General features: G+C 38.5%; 1 protein-coding gene across 1 annotated transcript in view; it reads left to right on the top strand.

Moving 5' to 3' along the window:
- Window positions 1–17,294: 17,294 nt before the first annotated feature.
- ANKFN1 (ankyrin repeat and fibronectin type III domain containing 1) overlaps window positions 17,295–21,900 on the top strand; it is a 186,037-nt gene continuing 181,431 nt past the window's right edge. The window contains 1 exon segment of the mRNA XM_036757943.1: window positions 17,295–17,495. Coding sequence (XP_036613838.1) covers window positions 17,310–17,495 — 186 coding nt within the window. The 5' untranslated portion in view covers window positions 17,295–17,309.

Raw genomic sequence — 21,900 nt, 5'->3', positions numbered from 1 at the left:
ATAATATATGTGTATATTGTGTTTATTATATACATATATGTGTACATTTACAGAGTAAACAGATAGATGGAAAGTCATCTTGGAGGAAAAACACTAGTAGTGGTGGCAGCAGTGGCCAGGGGAGGAGACTGGAAGAAACTCCAAGCAGAAAGTAAGCTTTGAGCTCAATCTTGAAGGTCAGGGAAGCCAAGAGGTGGAGGTAAGGTAGAGGTGGAACACTGCAGGTATGTGGCATTACCAATGAAAAGGTATAGAGTTCAAAGTTGAAGTATCTACTTGGCATAGTGTCTGGAGTTAGGAAAACCTGAGTTCAAATTTGACCACAGATACTTCCTAGCTGTGTGACCCTGGGCAAGTCACTTCACCCTGTTTGCCTCAGTTTCCTCATCTGTAAAATGAGCTGGAAAAGGAAATAGCAAACCACTTTAGGATCTCCGCCAAGAAAACCCCAAATGGGTTCACGAAGTGTCAGACACATCTGAAAAATGACTGACTCAGTCCTATATGAGGAGTACCAAGAAGGCCAGTGTCACTGGATTGTAAAGTATGTGGAAGGAATTTAAGTGTAAAAAGACTAGAAAGGTAGGAAGGGGCAGAGTTATGAAAAGCTGTAAGAGTCACTCTGTAGGTCACAGGCAGCCACTGAGTTTTATTGAGAAGTGGGGTAACGCGGTCAGACCAGATTTAGGACAATCATTTTGTCAGCTGAGTCAGGGATAGGCTGGAGTGGGGAGACACTTCTGGCAGAGAGATAACTTAACAGACTGACGGCCTACCTCAGAGTCATAACTAGCATGAGATAGCCAAAACTTTTCCCCAGGGCAGCAAAACATAAGTGGGATCTGATTCTTCTCTATAGTGACTGTCTCACTCAGCCTTGATCACTTCTCATCCTTGGCCTCCAGAGACCTTTTGTTTGGTGCCCCTTCCTCCCCAGTTCCTGAGATGGTAAAGGTGCTCTGAAGCACAGGCCATACCACCTCTAATACTGGCTGTGTGACCATGGGAAAATCACATAACATCTCTGAACGTCACTTTCCTCATCCGTGAAATGAGACAGTTAGATATGATGGCCTCTAAAGTTCTTCCCATCTATGATCCATGAACCGTAAAACATTACTGCAGTGCCCCTGCCCCACACTGAATTTGTCCCTAGAGGAAGACTTCCTCTTTATGTTTCTTTCCTCAGCTGTGATAGGAGGCAATCTGCTCAGAGCCTTAAGGTTTACAGCTCCCTGAATCAAGATGCTTGCAGTAAGGCTTCTGGGGTCTTAATAGATCTCAGGAGAGGAAGACAAAAAAAAACATCCCAGGGAGAGTCTCTGCCATGCTGATTGGACTGAGGAAAAGTCCTAAGTAATTTTCTGCTCAAGGCCACTGGGGAGTTTTTGTGAGTGACTCAATGCTACCTGCAGGTCGCTGCTTGAAAAGTGCTTCACACGGTTCCCCAAGGGAGCCTGTCAGTGTTCCCTGCCGTCCCCAGAAAGCAAGGAAGGCATTTTCAGAAAGCTTAGAAGTCCTTTCTCTGCCTCTGCTAGACGATGGTTCCGCTGATTAGCCCTGCAGGGCTGCTGTTTTCCACCAGGTAACTTTCTCCACCTTTGTTGAAGCATTGGGTTCAGTGTTTGGTGGCTGATTTGGCTCCAGGTGAATCAAGACCAAGGTTATGTCAATTAAGAATGTTGAACATGGTTTCCAAAGGCACTGCATCGGTATGAGCAGCAGAAGCATTCAGTAGGCAAAGATAAAGTCTGAATGGAGAGCTCAAGAGACGCCTAATTTTATGCAGTTGCTAGGGATGTGTGTGTGTGTGTGTGTGCATGTATGTTTGCACGAACTAAATGAGCAATGTAACACAAAAACTACAGGTGACCCTCTTTGCTCCTTTCCCATTTTATCTTAGGGAAAATGTGAAGGATGCCCCTGTTTGCAGTTTTCTAGGGAATGCGGTACAGGTTCCTGGCTAAACTTGCAAACCACAAGGCTGGGCTGAGTGGGAAGTCAGGTATTTCCATATGTTGCTTCTTTCATTGAAGCATCAGGGAACCCTCCTCCTGAAATACTCCACGTTCTCTACAGGAATGTGTCATAAACCATGCATACCAAACACTTCCTCAGGACCAGCTGTTGCAGAAACTCAGGCATCATTTGAGTAGCACTGGCTGGAGTGTGCTGTCTGTCCTTCTTAAGGTGGCCCCCTCCCTACTCATGCTGGGAGCTGCCAGGCAATGGTACAGGTCTGCCTGGGCTGGGGATACAGCTTATGGATATGGGACTCTGGCCTCAAGCAGGCATAGGGGTCAGTGGGGGTGCTTGGCCCTAGAGAAGCCATGGCTTATCAGTAGCCCTGAATCATAGGATGTAATCACAGCCTCTGGATGATTTCCCTTCCCTACTGTTAATTTAGCACAGATATAACATGCTGATTTGCTGCTTTCATGCTCACTCCTGAGTGACAATCAGCTACAATTCAGGCTTGCCTTCGCTGATCCCTTTCGGTCCTTGCACACTTTCCGGGCCAATTCTCGCAGATACAATAGGTGAAGCATGCATCGAAGTCATGGCACCTCTTGGCTACATGAGCAAGAGCCTTAGAAATCAACTCTTCTCAGAGCCGCAGTCCCGAGAATACACCTAGAATCAGAGTCAAACTGTTTGACTCTCTCTCTCTCTCTCTCTCTCTCTCTCTCTCTCTCTCTCTCTCTCTCTCTCTCTCTCTCTCCCTCTCCCTCTCTCTCTCTCCCTCGCTCTCTGCATCATTTGCTCTTTTGTTTTGCTTTGAGAGTACCTCAATAATCGTGGACTTGTGCTCTGGTGGGTAGTGAGCCTGTTTGTTTCTGATTCTTCATGCAGAATAGGAAGGAGGTTCACTTGCTTTGCACAGAGACTGAGCCAGAGGCGAAAGCAAAACCAATGTGATTTATTGAATGAAGACGCTGGACAATTACCAACAACTTGTTCCTCTTCTGCCTCATCCAAGCTAAACTGGTAAGTAAATCCTATTACCTTCTCCCATCATATTGAACACGGAGCTTGCTGGTCATTGTTTTTTAAAATGTGTGATGATGCATGTTTAATGATGTGATATATGCATCTTCTAAAGAGTTAGCTAGGGGTGATATATGCAGAGCACATACGCACACACACACACACAGACATGCGCGCGCGCACACACACATACACACACACACACACACTGCTCTTCAGGGACACAAACATCTCTACACAGATATACTGGGGCATGAGAAGGAGGAAATCTATGCATTTTTTAAATTATTGAGAGCAGCAAGCATTAGAACACTGTATTGTTGCCTTTGAGAATAAAAACAGATTGCTGCCACCCTTGGTTTTATCATTCCCTGTTGTTTCCCAGTGTACTCCCAAAACACCTATCAAATACCTGTTGGATCAGGTTAACTGTTGAGTCCCAGAATGCTTAAAAGGACCAATGCCAATCTGAGCAAACAGCTGCTTCCCTGACTCTGGTTTGCTAGCTGAGCATGGAGGCTAGAATGTCAGCATTTAAACGAGCCTAGGTGATCAGGCACTGAACCTGGTGATGTTTACAACATGCTTTTTTTTCCAGGACAACAGCAGCTCAACAGATGCATGTGGGCAAATTTCTGCCTTGGTCCTCTAACATCATAGGGTTCATATTCTTGAATGTGATATTTTTTTTCATTCACACAGAGATCAGAGGGATTCACTGAGTACAGAGTAGGGATTGCTGCCCTTCTGGGATGTGTAGCAGGCCACTAATGTGGCTGTGGGCTGCACCATTTGTCCTTAATGCTAGGCATGTTGCTGAACTGGGCACCATGAGTGGCCACAAATGACCCAGCTTAATTCCTTCACCTTTCAAAACATACAGGAGCTCATTTCTATGGAAGGAAAAAGGGATGTGAGAAAAGAATTGCTGCTTCTTTTTCCTCTTTATTGTGGGCTTTTGTCTGAACTGTTATCCCTAGATTTTATGGAACCATCAATCCAGCTCTCTTGTGCTAATACTTCTAGGTCTGAATCCATATAAATGTCATGTAGAGTTGAAGGTTTCATTTGGTATATTCTCTCTGTAGTATATCACTTGGCTGTTAAGACAAAGTTGTGACTACGAATCCTGATCAGGACAAAAGATAGATTACCTAGGAACATAGAACAATGTATTTCTCAAAATGTGAAGAGTTAGGAACTGAAGTTGGGAAATTTGGGGCTGATTCTCCCAAGAGAGGGAAAGCTTTGTCTAGAACCCCAGAAAGCATGTGCTGTTGGTCATAAGGGCTATGCCACTCTCCACTTTGATCTGAAAGCTTTAGAGATGATGGAAACATAATAAGTGATTAATAAGCTAGAGAATCTCCAGAGGATGGCATCTAGTTCATGCAATATGACTTTAGAAGCTTGGCAATTGCTCCTAGAGATGCTGTAGCCGTAGCCACTGAAGACCTGGAAAACAAAGTTCTCGCCACCAAAATGCTTGGCATTGTCGAATGTCTCAATATCAGTGAAAATAACATGAAAGAAGAGGTAATACCATCCACTCTAACACTGAACCCTAAGGACCATGAGACCTTTCTATCTGACCTGCAGGTGGAACCTTCCATACCTAGTGTATCCCTTATCAGAATGCAAGCGGCTTGAAGGCAAGGACTGTCTTAGTTTTCTATTTTTATCTCCAGCATTTAGCACAGTTATTTGAACATAGTGAATATTTAACAACTGCTTTACTCATTCATTCATTCACTTATTCATTCATTCATTCACTCATTCATTCATTCATTCATATGAGGATGTGTTGAAGGAACTGAGAATGTTTAGCTTGGAGAAGAGAAGATTCAGGGAAGACAAAGATATGTCTCCAGGTATTTGAAAGGATGCGACCTGGAAAAGGGATTAGACCTTCCATTTGACCTCAAAGAGGCAGTTTTATGCTTACTTTAAGGAAAAACCTTCCAATCAGTTTATTAAATGATTCAAAGCTGGAATGCCGTAGGCAATAGTAGGTTCCCCCTCACTGAATATCTTCAAACAAAGGCTGGATGACCTCTCAGTGGTAATTCCCTCTTTTGGGGTGAATTTTTTCCTAAGTATAGAACTAAATGACCTTGGAGGAGTCCTTTCCAACTTGAAAATTCTGTGATAAATAAAAGAAGATGGGATAGTCTTGGCAACTTGGTGGCCCAGTGGATAGAACACTAGTCCTGAGCTCAGGAAGACTTGAATTCAAATTTGGCCTCAAATACTTGCTAGCTGTTTGACCCTGAGCAAGTTAGTTAACCTCTGTCTGCCTCAATTTCCTCATCTGTAAAATGAGGCCAATTCCTCACAGGATTTTTATGAGGATCAAATGAGAATATTTGTAAAGTGTTTTTGTAAACCTTAAAACCACGTTAATTCTGGCTATTATTATTATTACTATAATTATTTATATAAGGCTATATAAATGCTAGCTAGATTTTGTATGACCCAATTATTAGATCAATTGGCAGGGAGTCAGGGACACTGTTCCTTATTCTTCAGCTAATGGTCTGACTTGGATAATATCATTATGGACTGGTCCTTAGAGATTATTGTAGCTAAAGGCAACATTTTACAGAGAAAGACACGGAACCCTGGAAAGCCAAAGTAAACCGTCCAACATCAAAATCCAGTTAATGGCAGTCAGAAGTGAAACCCAAGACATTCAACTCCCAGAACAGCATCGTTGTTTTCGATGTTGATTTTCCTCCCTGTATCTTAACCTGTCCATATCTATAACCATACTGGCCCTTCTCTATTCAATGGGGTCACATTGTCATAGAATTGCTTAGGTAGAAGAGACCTTAGCAGTTATCTATTCAAACCCTACTCAGACATCAAAACTCAAACTCATTTTCCAGGTGTGGAAATTTAGGCCCACAAGTAAATAGTGCTTTAGATAGTTAGAGAAAAGGTACAATGGAAACTCAAAATTACCATCTCAGTTCTTTGAACCAAAGGCTAGGCTACCTGGCTACCACACAGAACGTTCTGCCAGGTTCAATTCAATTTCAATTTAGGAAGCGTGTATTCGTTGCCTTCTGTATATAAGGCAAGAAGGAGCTCATCATAGTGATTAGAGAACCAGCCTTGGAGTCAGGAAAACCTAGGTTCAAGCTTTACCTCTATACCTGGCCATGACCCTGAGGAAGTTACTTAACCTCTCCAGAGGGCAACCCTGTGAGATTTTTACAAAGTAGTTGTTGATCTGCTTTGGTAGGTAGGCCTTCTTACCAGGAGCTTCCTGTACAAATAAAAGCTCGAGTCTGGGGGCCAAATTGTCCAAGGCATTGCCATAGGCATTGGGGACATGGGGACAAAAGGGAAATAATCTTTACTCTCCAGTGGATAAAAGAATCCATTTCCTCTTCACAACAAACAGACAGTGTAAAAAGAAGCCTTTCTTTGTTATGTATCTCTGAACAAAGCACTTCCTTACCCAGGCAAACCAGAATGGGCTGAAGAGGAGCAGAAGAAATTTGCATTCATCTAAACCCAAACAACAAAGCAAAACAAACAAAAAGCCCAGAATCGATTTAAAAAAAAAAACTTTTATTTTTTTTGTTCATTCTGAATTTAAATATTTAAAGATAAAAAAGAACATTTCCATGTACATAGCACAACATTAAAAAAGGATTCACTACAAAACAATGAATTTATATTTCACACTGTTTACTTTTTTTGAAAAACTGTATAAATGCTACTCTACTTTCAATGCTTCCTTTTAAATTTTCTTTTATTCTCTGCTGTGGGCTTTTCATATTTTCTCCCCCTCCCTACCCCAAACATTTATGAAGTACCTACTATGTGCCAAGCATTATGCATATCCATTTTAGAGAGCTGGATTTTGAGTCTAAAAGACCTGGGTTAGAATCCTGCCTCTAATACTTATGACCCTGGGCAAGTCACCTAACCTCTACATACCTCACATAACTAACTACATTTAACAAGTCATAGGGCAGCTAGGTGACACAGTGGATAGAATGCTGGCCACGGAGTCAGAAAGACTCATTCTTCTGAGTTCAAATCTGGCTTCGGACACTCACTAGCTGTGTGACTCTGGGCAAGTCAGTTCCCTCATCTGTAAAATGAGCTGGGGAAGGAAACAGCAAACCTCTCTTGTATCCTTGCCAAGGAAACCCCAAATGGGACCACAAAGAGTCAGACACAATGGAACAACTAGAAGATAGCTGTCATATGTATTAGGCAGAAAGAAGTCCTATAATAGAAATTTCCCATCTTGAAGAAAAGTGGGTCATTAATAACTCATATCTGTAATGGTGCTCCTAAGGGGTGTGTGTATGTGTGTGTGTGTGTGTGTGTGTGTGTAGACCCAAATGAATTTCTAAATTTTCTTTTTGTTAATAGGATAATTTTTTTTGGTTTTTTCTCAGAATTATTTTTAATAGCAATTTTTTAAATTTCATTTTTTCTAAGCACTTGTAAAGTTAGTTTTAAACATTTACTTTTTATAAGATTTTGAGTTACAAATTTTTCTCCCTCCCCCTACCTATCCCTTCCCAAGATGGCAAGTAATCTGAAATAGGTTGTGTATGTTCAATCATGTTAAACACATTAGTCTAAACCTATTAAACTAATTGACATCAGTCAAGTTTGCGAAAGAAGAAACAGAACAAAAGGGAAAAACTACAAAAAAACAAAAAAAAATTTAAAAGTGAAAATAGTATGCTTCATTCTGCATTCAGACTCCATAGTTCTTTCTCTGGATGTAGATAGCCTTTTCCACCATTAGTCTTTTGGAATTGTCTTGGATCATTGTATTGCTGAGAGAAGAGCTAAGTCTATCATAGTTGATCATCACACAATGTTTCTGTTACTGTGTACAATGTTCTCCTGGTTCTGCTTACTTCACTCAGCATTAGGTCATGTAAGCCTTTCTGAAATCTGCCTACTCATCATTTCTTATTGCACAATAGTATTCCAATACATTTATGTACCACAGCTTGTTCAGCCATTCCCCAATTGATGGGCATGCTCTTACTTTCCAATTCTTTGCCACCACAAAAAGAGATGCTATAAATATTTTTGTACATGTAGGTCCTTTTCCCTTCCTCATGATCTATTTCAGATACATACCTAGCAGTGCTAATACTGTATCAAATGCTGCACAGTTTTGACACAGTTCCAAATTGCTCTCCAGAATGGTTGGATCATGAACTTCAAAATTTTCAAGAAAAAAAATTACAACCCATATTGTTTATATATGAAGTGCATATGCTATATTTATGTATCTATATATAATGTAGATATTAAAATGTAATGTGTGCATATTACATTTTAATAGCCACAAAATTGATGATCCATGTAGGCTATCTATTACACTTTCAGTTAACTGTAAAAGTTAATTCATTGGACACTTCTGGTTAAGATGGATATATGAAAGTTCATGAAGAAACCACTCTCTCCCACATTTACTCAGGCAATGATCTAAAAAAAATTGCCAGACAAAATAATGATCAAGAATCCAAAGAAACATGTTTGTTAGCTACATCATCCCACTTAAGACTGTATAAAAGATAGCAAGAAGCAAAAGACCTGGAAGAAGCATCCCACCGAGAAAGCCAGCACAAGCCTAGGGGAACAGGCTAGAAGCCAAGAGTTGCTCCCAGACAGGGAAAGCAGCAGATTAGATGGAAGACCAGAGGAGTACCCAGATTAGGAAGACCCCAAATTCCTTCCTCATCCCGGGGATGGAACCCTGAAGCAGCAACATGATAGGAGACAACTGACCATAGGCTTTTGACCAGAGATACTAAAGCCTATAACCTATCACAGAAAAGACACATCAGAGGAAGTAGAAACAAATGAGGAAAAAAAAAAAACCTCTGAAAGTTCAGGCCAATTCCAAAAGTGTCCTTATCACCCTCAGCAAAAATGACAGGTGGGAATAGAACTCCTGCCCTGGCACAAAAACTTAACTAGGAACTAGAGTTGGAGATTTGAGTAAACAGAAGAAAATGAACATAATGAAGTTACAACATGAGTCAGGAGACACCAAAAAGGAATACTCAGAAGAAAAGAATAATTCCACAACTGGAAGTCAAGCCTCAGAGGGAAAAAATGGCTTGGCCATAAGGACTATAAGAGTTCCTGGAAAAAATGAAGCAAAGAGATTTTGTAAAATGGAATTATATGTGAAATGAAAGTTCTGGAGGAAAGAATTGGAAGGAGAATTAATAAAATAGAACAGAAGATGGAAAAAAAAACTTACTTAAGTAATGAACTCCCTGAAAAGTAGAACAGACCAAAAGAACTCAATTATTCCATGAGGTAATAAGAAATATTAGAATAAAATCAAAAGACAAGACAAGAAAAGAAAAGTAAAGAAAAGAAAAGAAAAAGGCAGAGCCAAGATGATAGAGTGAAAACAGGGACTCACTTGAGCTCTCCCCTAGATCCCTCCAAACACCTGTAAAAAATGACTCTAAACAAATTCTAGAGCTACATAACCCACAAAATGACAGAGTGAAATAAATCTCCAGCCCAAGACTGCCTGGATGGTCACTGGGAAGGGTCTATCACACCATGCTGGGAGCAGAGCACAGCCCAGCATGGGCCATGCCAGGACAGACCAGGCTGGAGCAGACCAGGAGGAGGAGTGGCTCCTTCCAGAGCTCCAAGACCAGAGACAGTGGGGGGAATCAAGTGACTGATCAGAGCAGGAGTGCAGGGATCTATTTCCTGGTGCTGAGGCAGGATTCTCTTGCTTTTTTCCTGCTTGGATCTGGGTTGCAGTCTTGGTTGGCAGTCCTTGGGGGAGGAGGAGTGCTGGTGTGGCAGGGCTTGAGGTAGCTGTGGAGAGGGAATCCTCCTGGTGGTTACATGACAGGAAGGAGTGCTTGAGATAACTCACAGACCAGAGCACAGGCTAGGAGAGGACTAAACACCTCTCATTGGATCATATCACCCCAGAAGAACTGAAAATTTACAGATTCCTAGAAGTAGCTCTGAAAACAGCAGTGCAAAGCTCCTGAAGCTGGGACAGAGCACTCTCCACTCTGGCAGCAGTCATACCCTGACAAAGAGCTCAGAAGTGAAATAATTGGCTGGAAAAATGAGCAGACAATGTAAAAAGACTCAGAATATATAAAATCTTACTTTGGCAACAAAATCAAAACATACAGCCAGAAGAAGTCAACAAAGTCAAAGAGCCTACATCAAAAGCCTCCAAGAAAAATATGAATTGGTCTCAGGTCATGGAAGAGCTCAAAAAGGATTTGGAAAAGCAAGTAAGAGAAGTGGAGGAAAAATTGGGAAGAGAAATGAGGGTGATGCAAGAAAACCATGAAAAACAAGTCAATAACTTGCTAAAGGAGACCCAAAAAATACTGAAGAAAATAACACCTCAAAGAATAACCCAAATGTCAAAAGAGCTCCAAAAAGCCAATGAGGAGAAAAATGCCTTGAAAGGCAGAATTAGCCAAATGGAAAAGGAGGTTCAAAAGACCATTAAAGAAAATACCATCTTAAAAATTAGATTGGAGCAAGTGGAAGCTTGTGACTTTATGAGAAATTATAAAACAAAACCAAAAGAATGAAAAAATGGAAGACAATGTGAAATATCTCATTGGAAAAAACACTGACCTAGAGAATAGATCAAGGAGAGATAATTTAAGAATTATTGGATTAACTGAAAGCCATGATCAAAAAAGAGCCTAGACATCATCTTTCAAGAAATGATCAAGGAAAACTGCCCTGATATTCTAGAACAAGAGGGTAAAATAGAAATTGAAAGAATCTACCAATTGCCTCTTGAAAAAGATCCCAAAAGGAAAACTCCTAGGAATATTGTGACTAAATTGCAGAGTTCCTGGGTCAAGAAGTAAATATTGCAAGCAGCCAGAAAGAAACAATTTGAGTATTGTGGAAACACAGTCAGGATAACAAAAGATCTAGCAGCTTCTACACTAAGGGATTGAAGGGCTTGGAATATGATATTCCAGAGGTCAAAGGAGCTGGGATTAAAACCAAGGATCACCTACCCAGCAAAACTGAGTATGATACTTCAGGGCAAAAAAAATGGATTTTCAACAAAATAGTGGACTTGCAAACATTCTTGATGAAAAGACCAGAGCTGAATAGAAAATTTGACTTTCAAATGCAAGAATCAAGAGAAGCATGAAGAGGTAAACAGGAAAGAGAAATCATAAGAGACTTAATGAAGTTGAACTGTTTACATTTCTACATGGAAAGATGATATTTGTAACTCATGAGACCTTTCTCAGTATTAGGATAGTTGAAGGGACTATTCATATGCATACATATATATGTGTATATACATATATATATATATATGTGTGTGTGTGTATACATATATATATATATATATATACATACACATATATGTGTATATATGTGTGTGTGTGTAGGCAGAGGGCACAGGGTGAGTTGAATATGAAGGGATGATATCTAAAAAAATAAAATTAAGGGGTGAGAGAGGCAAATATTGGGAGAAGGAGAAAGGGAGGGATAGAATGGAATAAATTATCTCACATAAAAGAGGCAAGAAAAAGCTGTTATCATGGAAGGAAAGAGGGGAAAGGTGAAAGAGAATGAGTGAACCTTACTCTCATCAGATTTGGCTTAAGGAGGGAATAACATACACACTCAATTGGGTATCTTACCCTACAGGAAAGTAGGGGGGAAGGGGATGATAGGAGGAAAGGCAGATTGAGGGAGGGGGTAGTCAAAAGCAAATACTTTTGAAAAGGGACCAAAGGAGGAAAGGGTGAAAGGAGAAAACTGAATAAAGGGGGCGGGATAAGATGGAGGGAAATATACTTAGCCTTTTACAACATGACTATTATGGAAGTGTTTTGCATAATGATACATGTATAACCTATATTGAATTGCTTGCCTTCTCAAGGAGGGTGGGTGGAGAGGAAAGAAGGGAGAGAATTTAGAACTCAAACTTCTAAAAACAAATGTTTAAAAATTATTTTTACATGCAACTGGGAAATAAGATGCACAGGCAATGGGGTATAGAAATCTATCTGGCCCTACAAGAAAGTAAGGGGAAAGGGGATGGAGAGGGGAGTGGAGTGAAGTGATAGAAGGGAGGGAAGACTGGGGAAAGAGGCAATCAGAATACATGCCATCTTGGGATAGGGGGAGGATAGAGGTGGGGAGAAAATTTGTAACTCAAAATCTTATGGAAACGAATGCTGAAAGCTAAAATAAATTAAAAAACAAAAAGAAAATTAAAAGTGTCTCCTATCAAAACCAACTGACCTAAGAAACAAGTCAAAGAGAGATCATTTAAAAATCATTAGACTTCCAAAACAATGGTTAAGAAAAAAGTTTAGGGTCTTTTTGTTTGTTTGATCTCCCAGTCTCACCAAGTACAATGCAGTGGCCACTTACCAGCCAAATCCCAATCCTGAAACCATAACTTCCTCTATTTTCCTGATGTGATTTACATTAAGCAGCCTAGTAATCCTCTGCTCCTGGGTACTCATTATATTAGTGCAAGAGTTATTGTGGACACCTAATCAACTTTAGCTGAGAACCCCTGAATTCAATCCACTAGATTCAACCTCCCCCAGGAGCAGGGATTACTGGCAGGAACCACTCCCTGGCTGGATACTATATTTCAATAAATCATAATTAAAATCTTCCCAGATTTAATACATCCACATGACAAAGTGAAAATAAAAAGAATACACTGGTCACGTACTGATAGAAATCCCCCAATTAAAAACTCCCAGGAGTATGTCATAGCCAAAAATACACAGCTTTCAGGGCAAAGAATAAAAGAAGTCATAAAGAAAAAATTCGACTGCCAAAGAACCACAGTAAAGATCACACAAGACTTGGCAGCAACTACTTTAAAAGACAGAAAAATCTTGGAATACGGTGTTCCTATAAGTAAGACATAAAAGTTTACAACTAAGATTAACAGCCTAAAAGGTTGAGTCTTATCTTACAGAGAGAAAAATTAATTTTAATGGAATGGACTTTCAAGCATTTCTGATGAAAAGACTGGAGCTAAAGAGAAATTTTGAATTGCAAACACAATAGTAAAGAGAAAAGCCAGAAAAAAAGAGAAAAGCTAGAAAGGTAAATATATTTATATATTAAATATGTGTATGTTAAATTATATGTTTGATCAATTGGAAGGGTCTAAACAATGATGAAGTACTAATATTCTAATAGAGGAAGAAGAGATAAGTTTCTCTTCAAAATCACAATATTTTCAAGGTTCACAAGGGTAATTTTAAAAAGACAAATTCAAAGCCTGGACAAGTTTTTGTTCAGTTTTATTGGTTTGAAAATAGGAAAGAAAAAGAAGAGAAAGAGGAATACTAGCTCAGAAATCAAGAAGGGAGTTGAACTTACTGCATCTCACAATTGGGGTACAGAAGAATAGCATAAAATCTAGAGGAAAGCTTGGGGAGAGTGGACATATGAACCTCACTCTTCTTTGAAACTGACAAGAAAAAGTTGAACCCACATATTCATGCAAACAAGCAGTTCAGTATAGCAGTAAATGAAATCAACCAGGAAAACATACAAGGCTAGTGATGGAGAAGGAAGGATTTAGGACAGAAGGAAGAGTCAGGAAGGGATAGTCGTAAGAAAAATAAACTTCAAATTTAGAGGGTGGAGTATAAAATGGGTATTAGAAGGCAAAAAAAACCTGTAAGATCCAGTGACTGAGGTCTGAGTAAGGAAAAGAAAAGAGGGACAATGGAGTGGAAGCAGATAATTTCAATTACAGATGACTCGTATTAATCATACTTTCTTTTTCTTTTACCACTCTCTTCTTTAAAAAGTAAAAGGAAAGGGGTAAAGAGAGGCAGAAATATAAAAGAATATGATAGAGGGAAATATACATTTAACAATCAGAACTATGAATATGAATATGGTGAACTCATCCATAAAATGGAAGAGGATAGCAATATGAATTAGAAAGCAAAATCCAACAATATGTTGGAACAGACTTGAAATAAAGATTCATACAGAGTTAAAATGAGAAGCAAAGCAGAATTTATTATCTTTCCAGCAAATGAAAAAAACAATAGGATAGCAATCATGATCTCAGACAAGACAACAATAAAAATAGACACAGTTAAAAGAGATAACCCAGGAAACCATATTATGTTCAAAGGCACCATAGATAATAACATAATATTCATAATTAATATATGTGCGCCATTAAAGGAAAAGTTAAACAAATAAAAGAGATAGCTAAACTACAATTAGTGGTGAATCTCAATGTACTCCCTCCCAGACTGAAACAAATATAATAAAAATTCAAAATAAATAAAATAGAAAATATAAAAATAAGGAAGAAGTTAAGGACCTTAGAAAAGTTGGATAGTGGAGCTGGTAGAGAAGGGGAAGGGGTAGGGGGGATATCAGTAGTGTATAGGAATCACAATTTTCAAACCTCCCCGTTGTGCCCAAATGTCTTGCTTTGCCCTATTTTACTAAAATGTAAATTTGAAGGCCAAGGCTATTTGGAGTTTCGTCTTTGAATCATCCACTGCATCTCTTTGTAGGCAGTAGGTTCTTGGTAAATGCTTCTTGATTAGATAATACACCAAGTCACTGTCATTTCAGTGTGAATTGGACTGTTTTTAAAATTGTTATTGATATCTTTTGCTTTCATATTACTTCCATTCCACAACATAGGTCTCACTCACATTCACACAAAGAGTCACCTCCCCCACTCTTTCATCATAAAGAGTAAATAAGAAAGAGAAAATAAATTTTTCTTGTTGTTCAGTTGTTTTCAGTCATTTACAAATCTTTGTGACTCCACTTGGGGTTTTCTTGGCACTTAATAAAGGCTCCATCTATCTATCTATCTATATCTATATCTGTCTATGATATCCATCTACCTATCTATCTATATCTATATCTGTCTATCTATCTATCCATCAATCCATCCATCTATCTATCTATCAATATCTGTCTATATCCATCTATCTATCTATCTATCTATCTATCTATCTATCTATATCTGTCTGTCTGACATCTATCTATTTCGAGAGCATTCTTGGCAGGTTGACAGAGGGCATGCTTTGAGAAAAAGGCACAGAGGTGGGAATGGTCATGTAACATTCAGGACCAATGAGGAGATCAATGGCACTAGACAGGAGGTTTGTATAGGGGCTTACCAATAAATAAAGTTGGGCAGGTACTGTAAGTAGGGGCTAAATTGTAGGGCAGTGTTTTCAAACTCAAATAAAAATGGGGACCATTGAGCCATACATAAGGATAGCTTTGGGCCATGTATTGACTTAGAAAACCATATATTAAGATTATCTATGTTCTATTATATTTTTATTTATTTTATTACCTATGTCTCAATTTTCCAATTGTATTTTAATCTGGTTGGGCCAGCCTGCTTCCTGTGTTTCTGACACTTCTGTTCTAGAGGGATTTAAATATCATGCTAAAGAATGTTACATTTGTCCAAACTCCAAGGAAACACTGAAGAAGCCACTGAGGATTTTGAAGCAGGGAGGTATAGTTGCAAGGGATAGTTTGATAAGGGTAATCTGGAAGCACGGAAAGTGCTTGGGATGATCTGAAAGTGAGTTGGAGTAGAGAGAGAATGAAGTCAGGGATGCTGCTTTGATACTACCTAGGTTTTAGAAACCACTGAGAACAGGGACTGTTTTCTTCCTATCTTTTTTCCCAGATGCCTAGAAGAGTGCCTTACATATAAAGAATATTTAATAAATATTTGAAAAAATTATTTAATTTTAAAATATGATAGGAGAAGGAACAGAGGAAGTTGTCTAAAGAGATCAATGCAAACACACAGAGCACATGACTTGGATTTTTTAAAGATATGTATAGAAAATAAAAGAGTAGGGATCATAGCCAATGATGAAAAACTTGGAATGATCTGTGGCTAGCGAGGAAAATTAAGTGTATGCACACACGGTTTTGCTTGTTTTGCTAAAGACGTATTGGAGGAAAAGAGGAAAATCAAAGAAGGGAAAAGACATACTCAGGATGGATGAGGTGATAACTCATGACAGAAAGAAGGCAATCTTTCAATCTGTATTGTGTTTCTATTATCTCTGTCAGTGAGAATGGTCCTAGAGCTAGCAAGGATAGAAGTATGACTAATATGGAGTTAATATCTTTGATAAAGGAAAAACATAGCGTGAGAGCATGAGTTCAAGTCACCTGGGTCAGGTTGACTTTGTCTTTGGGTAGAAAAAAAAACCCTGGCAGATATCTTTGCTGAGCTGTGACCTTTGAAAGACTGCAGAAAAAGAGCTATGTTGGATTGGAGAAGAACAAGTGTCCCAATTGAGAAAGAGAGAGAGGGGAGAGAGGGAAAGAGAGTGACACACACACACACACACACACACACACACATACACAGAGACAGACAGAGAGAGACACAGAAAGAGAGACAGAGACAGAGAGAGACAGAGACAGAAAGAGAGACACAGAGAGAGAGAGAGAGACACACACAGAGAGAGACAGAGAGAAACAGAGAGAGAGAGAGAGAGAGAGGGACAGGGAGAGGGAGAGGGAGAGGGATAGAGGGAGAGGGAGAGAGAGAGCAAAGAGCTTGATAGCTTGATATCAATTCCTGGCAAAATCCTAAAATGGCATTAAAAGGATGGTTAGAAAATAGCTAGAAATGGCAACAGACCATGACAGGCTTCTCAAAGAACAAGGTCTAATCTTACGTCCTTTTTTGACTGGGTTACTAAAATGATAGATCATCAAAATGCTATAGTTATATATGTACATAGTTACATAGTTACAATATCTAGGTACATAGTTACACATAGTTTTAACACTATGGTTAATAGGTACACCTCAGTACCAATTAATGTAAATAATGAATCCTGTGAAGTGCTTGCATTATTCGAATTCACATTGCATTCCTATTGGTCTGGAACCAATGACAACATACTACATAATTATCATTTCAGCTAGTGGGAATTCAAATATATCCATATTCCACTTCATGGAAATCATTATTTGCACTAATAGAGACTAGGCTGTTACAGTAATTATTGTAGCATTCTTCAGTCTTGGGGGGAGAGGAGGAGGGACTCAAATGGGGCCAACCACTTGTTACCTTGACTTAGAGAAACATGAAAGACATATACATATGTACGTATATGTATGCGTAAATCTACTTAGTAAATATTATTGCTAAATATACATTAGATAGTAGTACTATAAGACTGACTTAAAAATTTAATATAGCAATTTTAATACTTTGCAAGCTTAAAAAGTGAAAATAACAAATTATATTGTTTCCTTCCCCTAGGACCAGCCACGTGAAAATGACCCAGCAAATGCAGAATCTACATCTTTCCCAGACTAAAAAGAACAGTGCTCCATCTTCCCCTAATGCTGCCAAACGCCTCTATCGGAATCTTTCTGAAAAACTTAAGGGGAGTCACTCTTCCTTTGATGAGGCATATTTTAGAGCAAGAACTGACCGACTCAGCCTTAGAAAGACATCTGTGGTAACAAATTTTTTGCTTATGTTCTTGGTTGGGAGTTCTTCGTTATTTTGCTTGGGATCCTAGAGGTTCTAGGGTCAGCTTAGCTCTAGTTTTTGTGATCTGTATATCACACACATGGTAAGCCCAATACTAAGGAAGTAGAGGGAGTAAAGGCAGACGATACTAACATTTTGTTACCTGGCAATGCTTCAGCTGTCCTTGGTCTTTGTTTCACTGTCAGGCTTCTGGAAACACCTGTTTGACTATTACAAAATGGCATTTTAAACAGGTTTCCTGAAGGAAGCCATATTTACTCAATTATAGAGGATTATAGAGGATTTGCTAAAAGCCCCAAGCAGATAAGTGGCACAGACGTGTGCCATGTATCAGGTGGAAACCCGCTGGTTTTTACAAGCTAATGCATAGGTGTGGAAAATATGCATGGGTAACCTGAACAAGAGTACTTATGACATAGGAGAAAATAGAAAATTCAAGAAATACTAAAGAACATGAGATAATTTGATAACTAGGTGAAACCGAATATGGAGTGCTGGATCTAGTGTCTTGAAGACCTGAGTTGAAATTCAGCCTTAAAGGTTTTACTAGCTATGTGACCCTGGGCACATCCCCTAACTTCTCTTTGCCTCATTTTACTGTAAAATGCGCATAAAAATATCACTTATCTCCCAGAATTGTTAGAAGGATAAGATGAGAAAATACATAGAAAGTACTTAGCACAATACCTGGCACATAGTAGGTGCTTAATAAATGATTTTTTAAAAATTAAAACTACAGGGTCACATTTTTCAGACTGAAAGAGACAGTAAAGCCCATCTAGTTCTAACCTTCTCATTCAAAGATGAGGAAACTGAGTCCCAAAGAAGTTAAGTGATTTGCGTCAGGGCATAAAAGTAGCTTTGAGTCCCTTAGATGCCAGTCCTGAGGTTCTTTCCACTAGAGCCAAATGCTGAGTGTACTTTAAGCTTTAAACCAATTTGTTTTCTCAAGCCTAATTTATCTTAAAGGAAGACTTGGTTGTAGTTGAATTGTAGCTGAATCTCAATTTTGGCAGAGACCTTCTGTGTGATATTTAGCCAAGTGTCTTGTTGTGGGCAAGTGTCTCTGAAATGAAAGTCACTTTATTCCCCAATCCCCGATGTCAAAACAAGCAGCTGCACAACATTGCCACATATTCCCCAGTCCCCATCTGTGCGGGTCCCCTGCTCCAACCGCCCTGTGTATGGCAAGGCATTTGAAAGGGGCAATTGGTTTTAAATGAGTCTAAAAATTAGAACTGTCCTTGTTAAACATTGAGCTACTGATATACTTCACTACCACACTTGAATCTCAAGCATTACACTGTTTCATCAAGAGTTGGTTCCATGATCTGATCCATGCAGATACTTGTTGTTCTAATGGTATAGATTGTGACACTCCTATATTGTCACACTCTGTATAGTTCTCATCCATGTCTTCCTGCAAATCTTCCATAAAGGATTTTACTCAATACGTAAGAAACCTCCCTGTGATTCTTTTAATATCGTGATCCTACCAGTACAACTCTTGGGCTGTCCATCTGTTATCCTTCACTCTTGATATGTGACCTCACTATCTCTTTTTTTGGGTATATTGTTACTGTTGATCTCTAAGAGCTGGGATGCTGGATGAAATGTTCTCTAAGGTTTCTACCTCCATACCCAATGATCTTATAACTTCCACGTAAGTTCTCACATTCAAAACATTATTAGAATATGCTTCAATCTACTGACCCATCAAGCTTTTGTTTTAACATTGCCCTTTGAGTCATTTGCCATTTTGATGTTTATAAAGACCATAGAGTTCTATGATTCACCCAATATGTAGCATCACTGGGAAAATCTCATTTTTTAATAATCTCCTACAAAAATAAGTAGCTTGGGATCTTTGAAATAACTTCACGAAAGCAATCTACTCAGTCAACAAGAATTTATTAACGACTTAAAGTGTGCCAGGCACTGTGCTAAGCACTGGGAATATAAAGAAAGGCAAAAGACAGTCCCTGCTCTCCAGGAGTTCACAGTCTAATGGAGAGACAACTTAGAAGTATGTACAAACACAAGACATATATATATATATACACATATATATGTATATATACATATATATATATATATATATATATAGGATAGATATAGGATATAGATATAGGATAGATAAAGCATTTATTAAATACTTATGATGTGCCAAAGGCTGAGATACAAAGAAAGGCTGGAAGACAGTTCCTACTCTCAGGGAACTCACAATCTAATGGGAGGCAGGGTTAGATAGCATGCAAATGTACAAACAAGATATATATACATATATATATATATGGCATAAATTGGATATAATCAACAAAAGGAAGGTACTAGCTTTAAAGAAGAATTATCCATCTATAATGTTTGTACAAAATACCAGATGGATCGCCATACTGAGAGAGAGACAGAGAGAGAAAGAGAGAGAGAGAGAGAGAGAGAGAGAGAGACTATAGATCGATAAATATATAGAATATAAAATTAATATATTAATACATATATATTTATCATAATACAATTTTCTTCTACTTTGTATTCCTGATCCTTGAAAAGGTAGCGGTGGCTATGAGCTCCTTGAGAGCAGAGACTGTCTTTTTGCTTTTCTTTGTAACCCCAGTGTTTAGCAGTGCCTGGCACATTCTAGGTATTTAAAAAGTGCTAATTGACTGACTTATCTACTTTGTATGCATTTAGTATATCCATATACATATACACTGAAAGTAAGATTCTTGAGACTAAGTATTGTTTTCACTTTTGTCTCTGTATCCTCGTCACCTAACATAGTATCTGGACCATTGGAAGGATCTAATAACTGCCTGTCCACTGATTGGTTGATATGGAATCAGATCCTGACTTTGCCACTCCTTCACTGTATAATCTTCTGTGACTCATTTAGCCTCTCCAGGCCACAATTTTCTCATCTATAAAATGAAGGGTTGTACAAGACAATCTTAAGGTGTTATCTTAAGGACTATTAAGATTGTAAATCTGTGATTTTCTCTGTTTCTAACTTCTCCATGATTAGTTTAACTGACCTTTCAGATAATGGAAAAATTATGAGGTTGGATTCATAAGTTCCCTTCCAGTTCTCATCTATGTTCCAGAGACCTTGCAGGAAGGAGGTTCTATAATGTTTCAAGTGTAGCTGGGTCGCACAGTGGATTTAAGCACTGGAAAAAAAGAATCAAAGTCAAACTCCTGAGTTCAAACGTGAACTCAGAGATTTACTAGCTGTGTGACTCCGGGCAAGTTATTTAACCTCTGTCTCTTCCTCGATTGTAGAATGGAGATAACAAAGGCACCCACCTCCCAAGATTGTTGTGAGGATAAAATGAGGTATTTGTAAAGTACTTATCCCAATGTCTGACATATAGTAGGCTTTTAATAAATGTTTGCTATTTTTTTTTAATTTGAGGCTTGATGTAATCAGCCCAATGCCTTCCACAAACAGAAGCACTTGGAGAAATTTGTTATGGACAATACCTCTCCTATTCTGATTTTGCATAAGACATCCTGCAATACTGGAAAATACCTGAGGGAAGCACATACTTTTCTCTTCTTCTTTCTATCCATAGCACCTAGTACAATGTCTGGCACCTAATAAATACTTAATAAACACTAGATGACTATTTTATGCCTCACTTGATGTTGATACACTCAGCAGAGCACTGAACAAAGTTATTTTCAAAAAGTGGTTACATCTTTCTTAGAATCTAGAGTGATTTTAACCTGTGAGGCATCCTGTCTAAGGAGAACCTTTTTTTTAAAATTTATTTAATATAGTTAGTTTTCATCATTGATTTTCACAAGAGTTTGAATTACAAATTTTCTCCCCATTTCTAGCCTCTCCCCACTCCAAGATGGTGTAACCTTAAAGGCTGTTTTAGAATCTCACAAGTTAAATCTCTTTTTTAAAAATATATATAGATGTTGAGAAAACTTTTACTTATCACATCCCTTAGTTGTATGACTATGAAAATGTAGAATAATGAGTGCAAAAGTCTCTTGGTTTTTTTTCTCAAGTTTTCATTATAGATACCCTTAGTGCATGCACTAAGCTATTCTGATAAAGATTTTATACAGATGAGAAGGTAGGTACATGGGTCAGTAGTTGGCGATATCTTATCAGCTTTGGGTTTGCTGTTGTGTTTTTTTTTTTGTAAACAGTGATCTTTTCCATTCTGAAATTATTTAAGACATCTTAAAAATTTGTTCCTGAGTACTTTTCTTACTTTTCTTTTTTTAATTTCTTTTTTATTTTTGGTTTACAACACTCAGTTCCACAAGTTTTTGAGTTCTGAATTTTTCTCCTCCCCTCTTCCCACCCAAGACAGCAATATAATTCAAAATAGGTTCTACATATACCTTCACAT

Source organism: Trichosurus vulpecula, chromosome 4 (genome assembly GCF_011100635.1).
Source record: "Trichosurus vulpecula isolate mTriVul1 chromosome 4, mTriVul1.pri, whole genome shotgun sequence".
NCBI lineage: Eukaryota > Metazoa > Chordata > Mammalia > Diprotodontia > Phalangeridae > Trichosurus > Trichosurus vulpecula.
The sequence above is the reverse complement of the archived record's forward strand: the minus strand, read 5'-3'. Positions and strand labels throughout refer to the sequence as shown.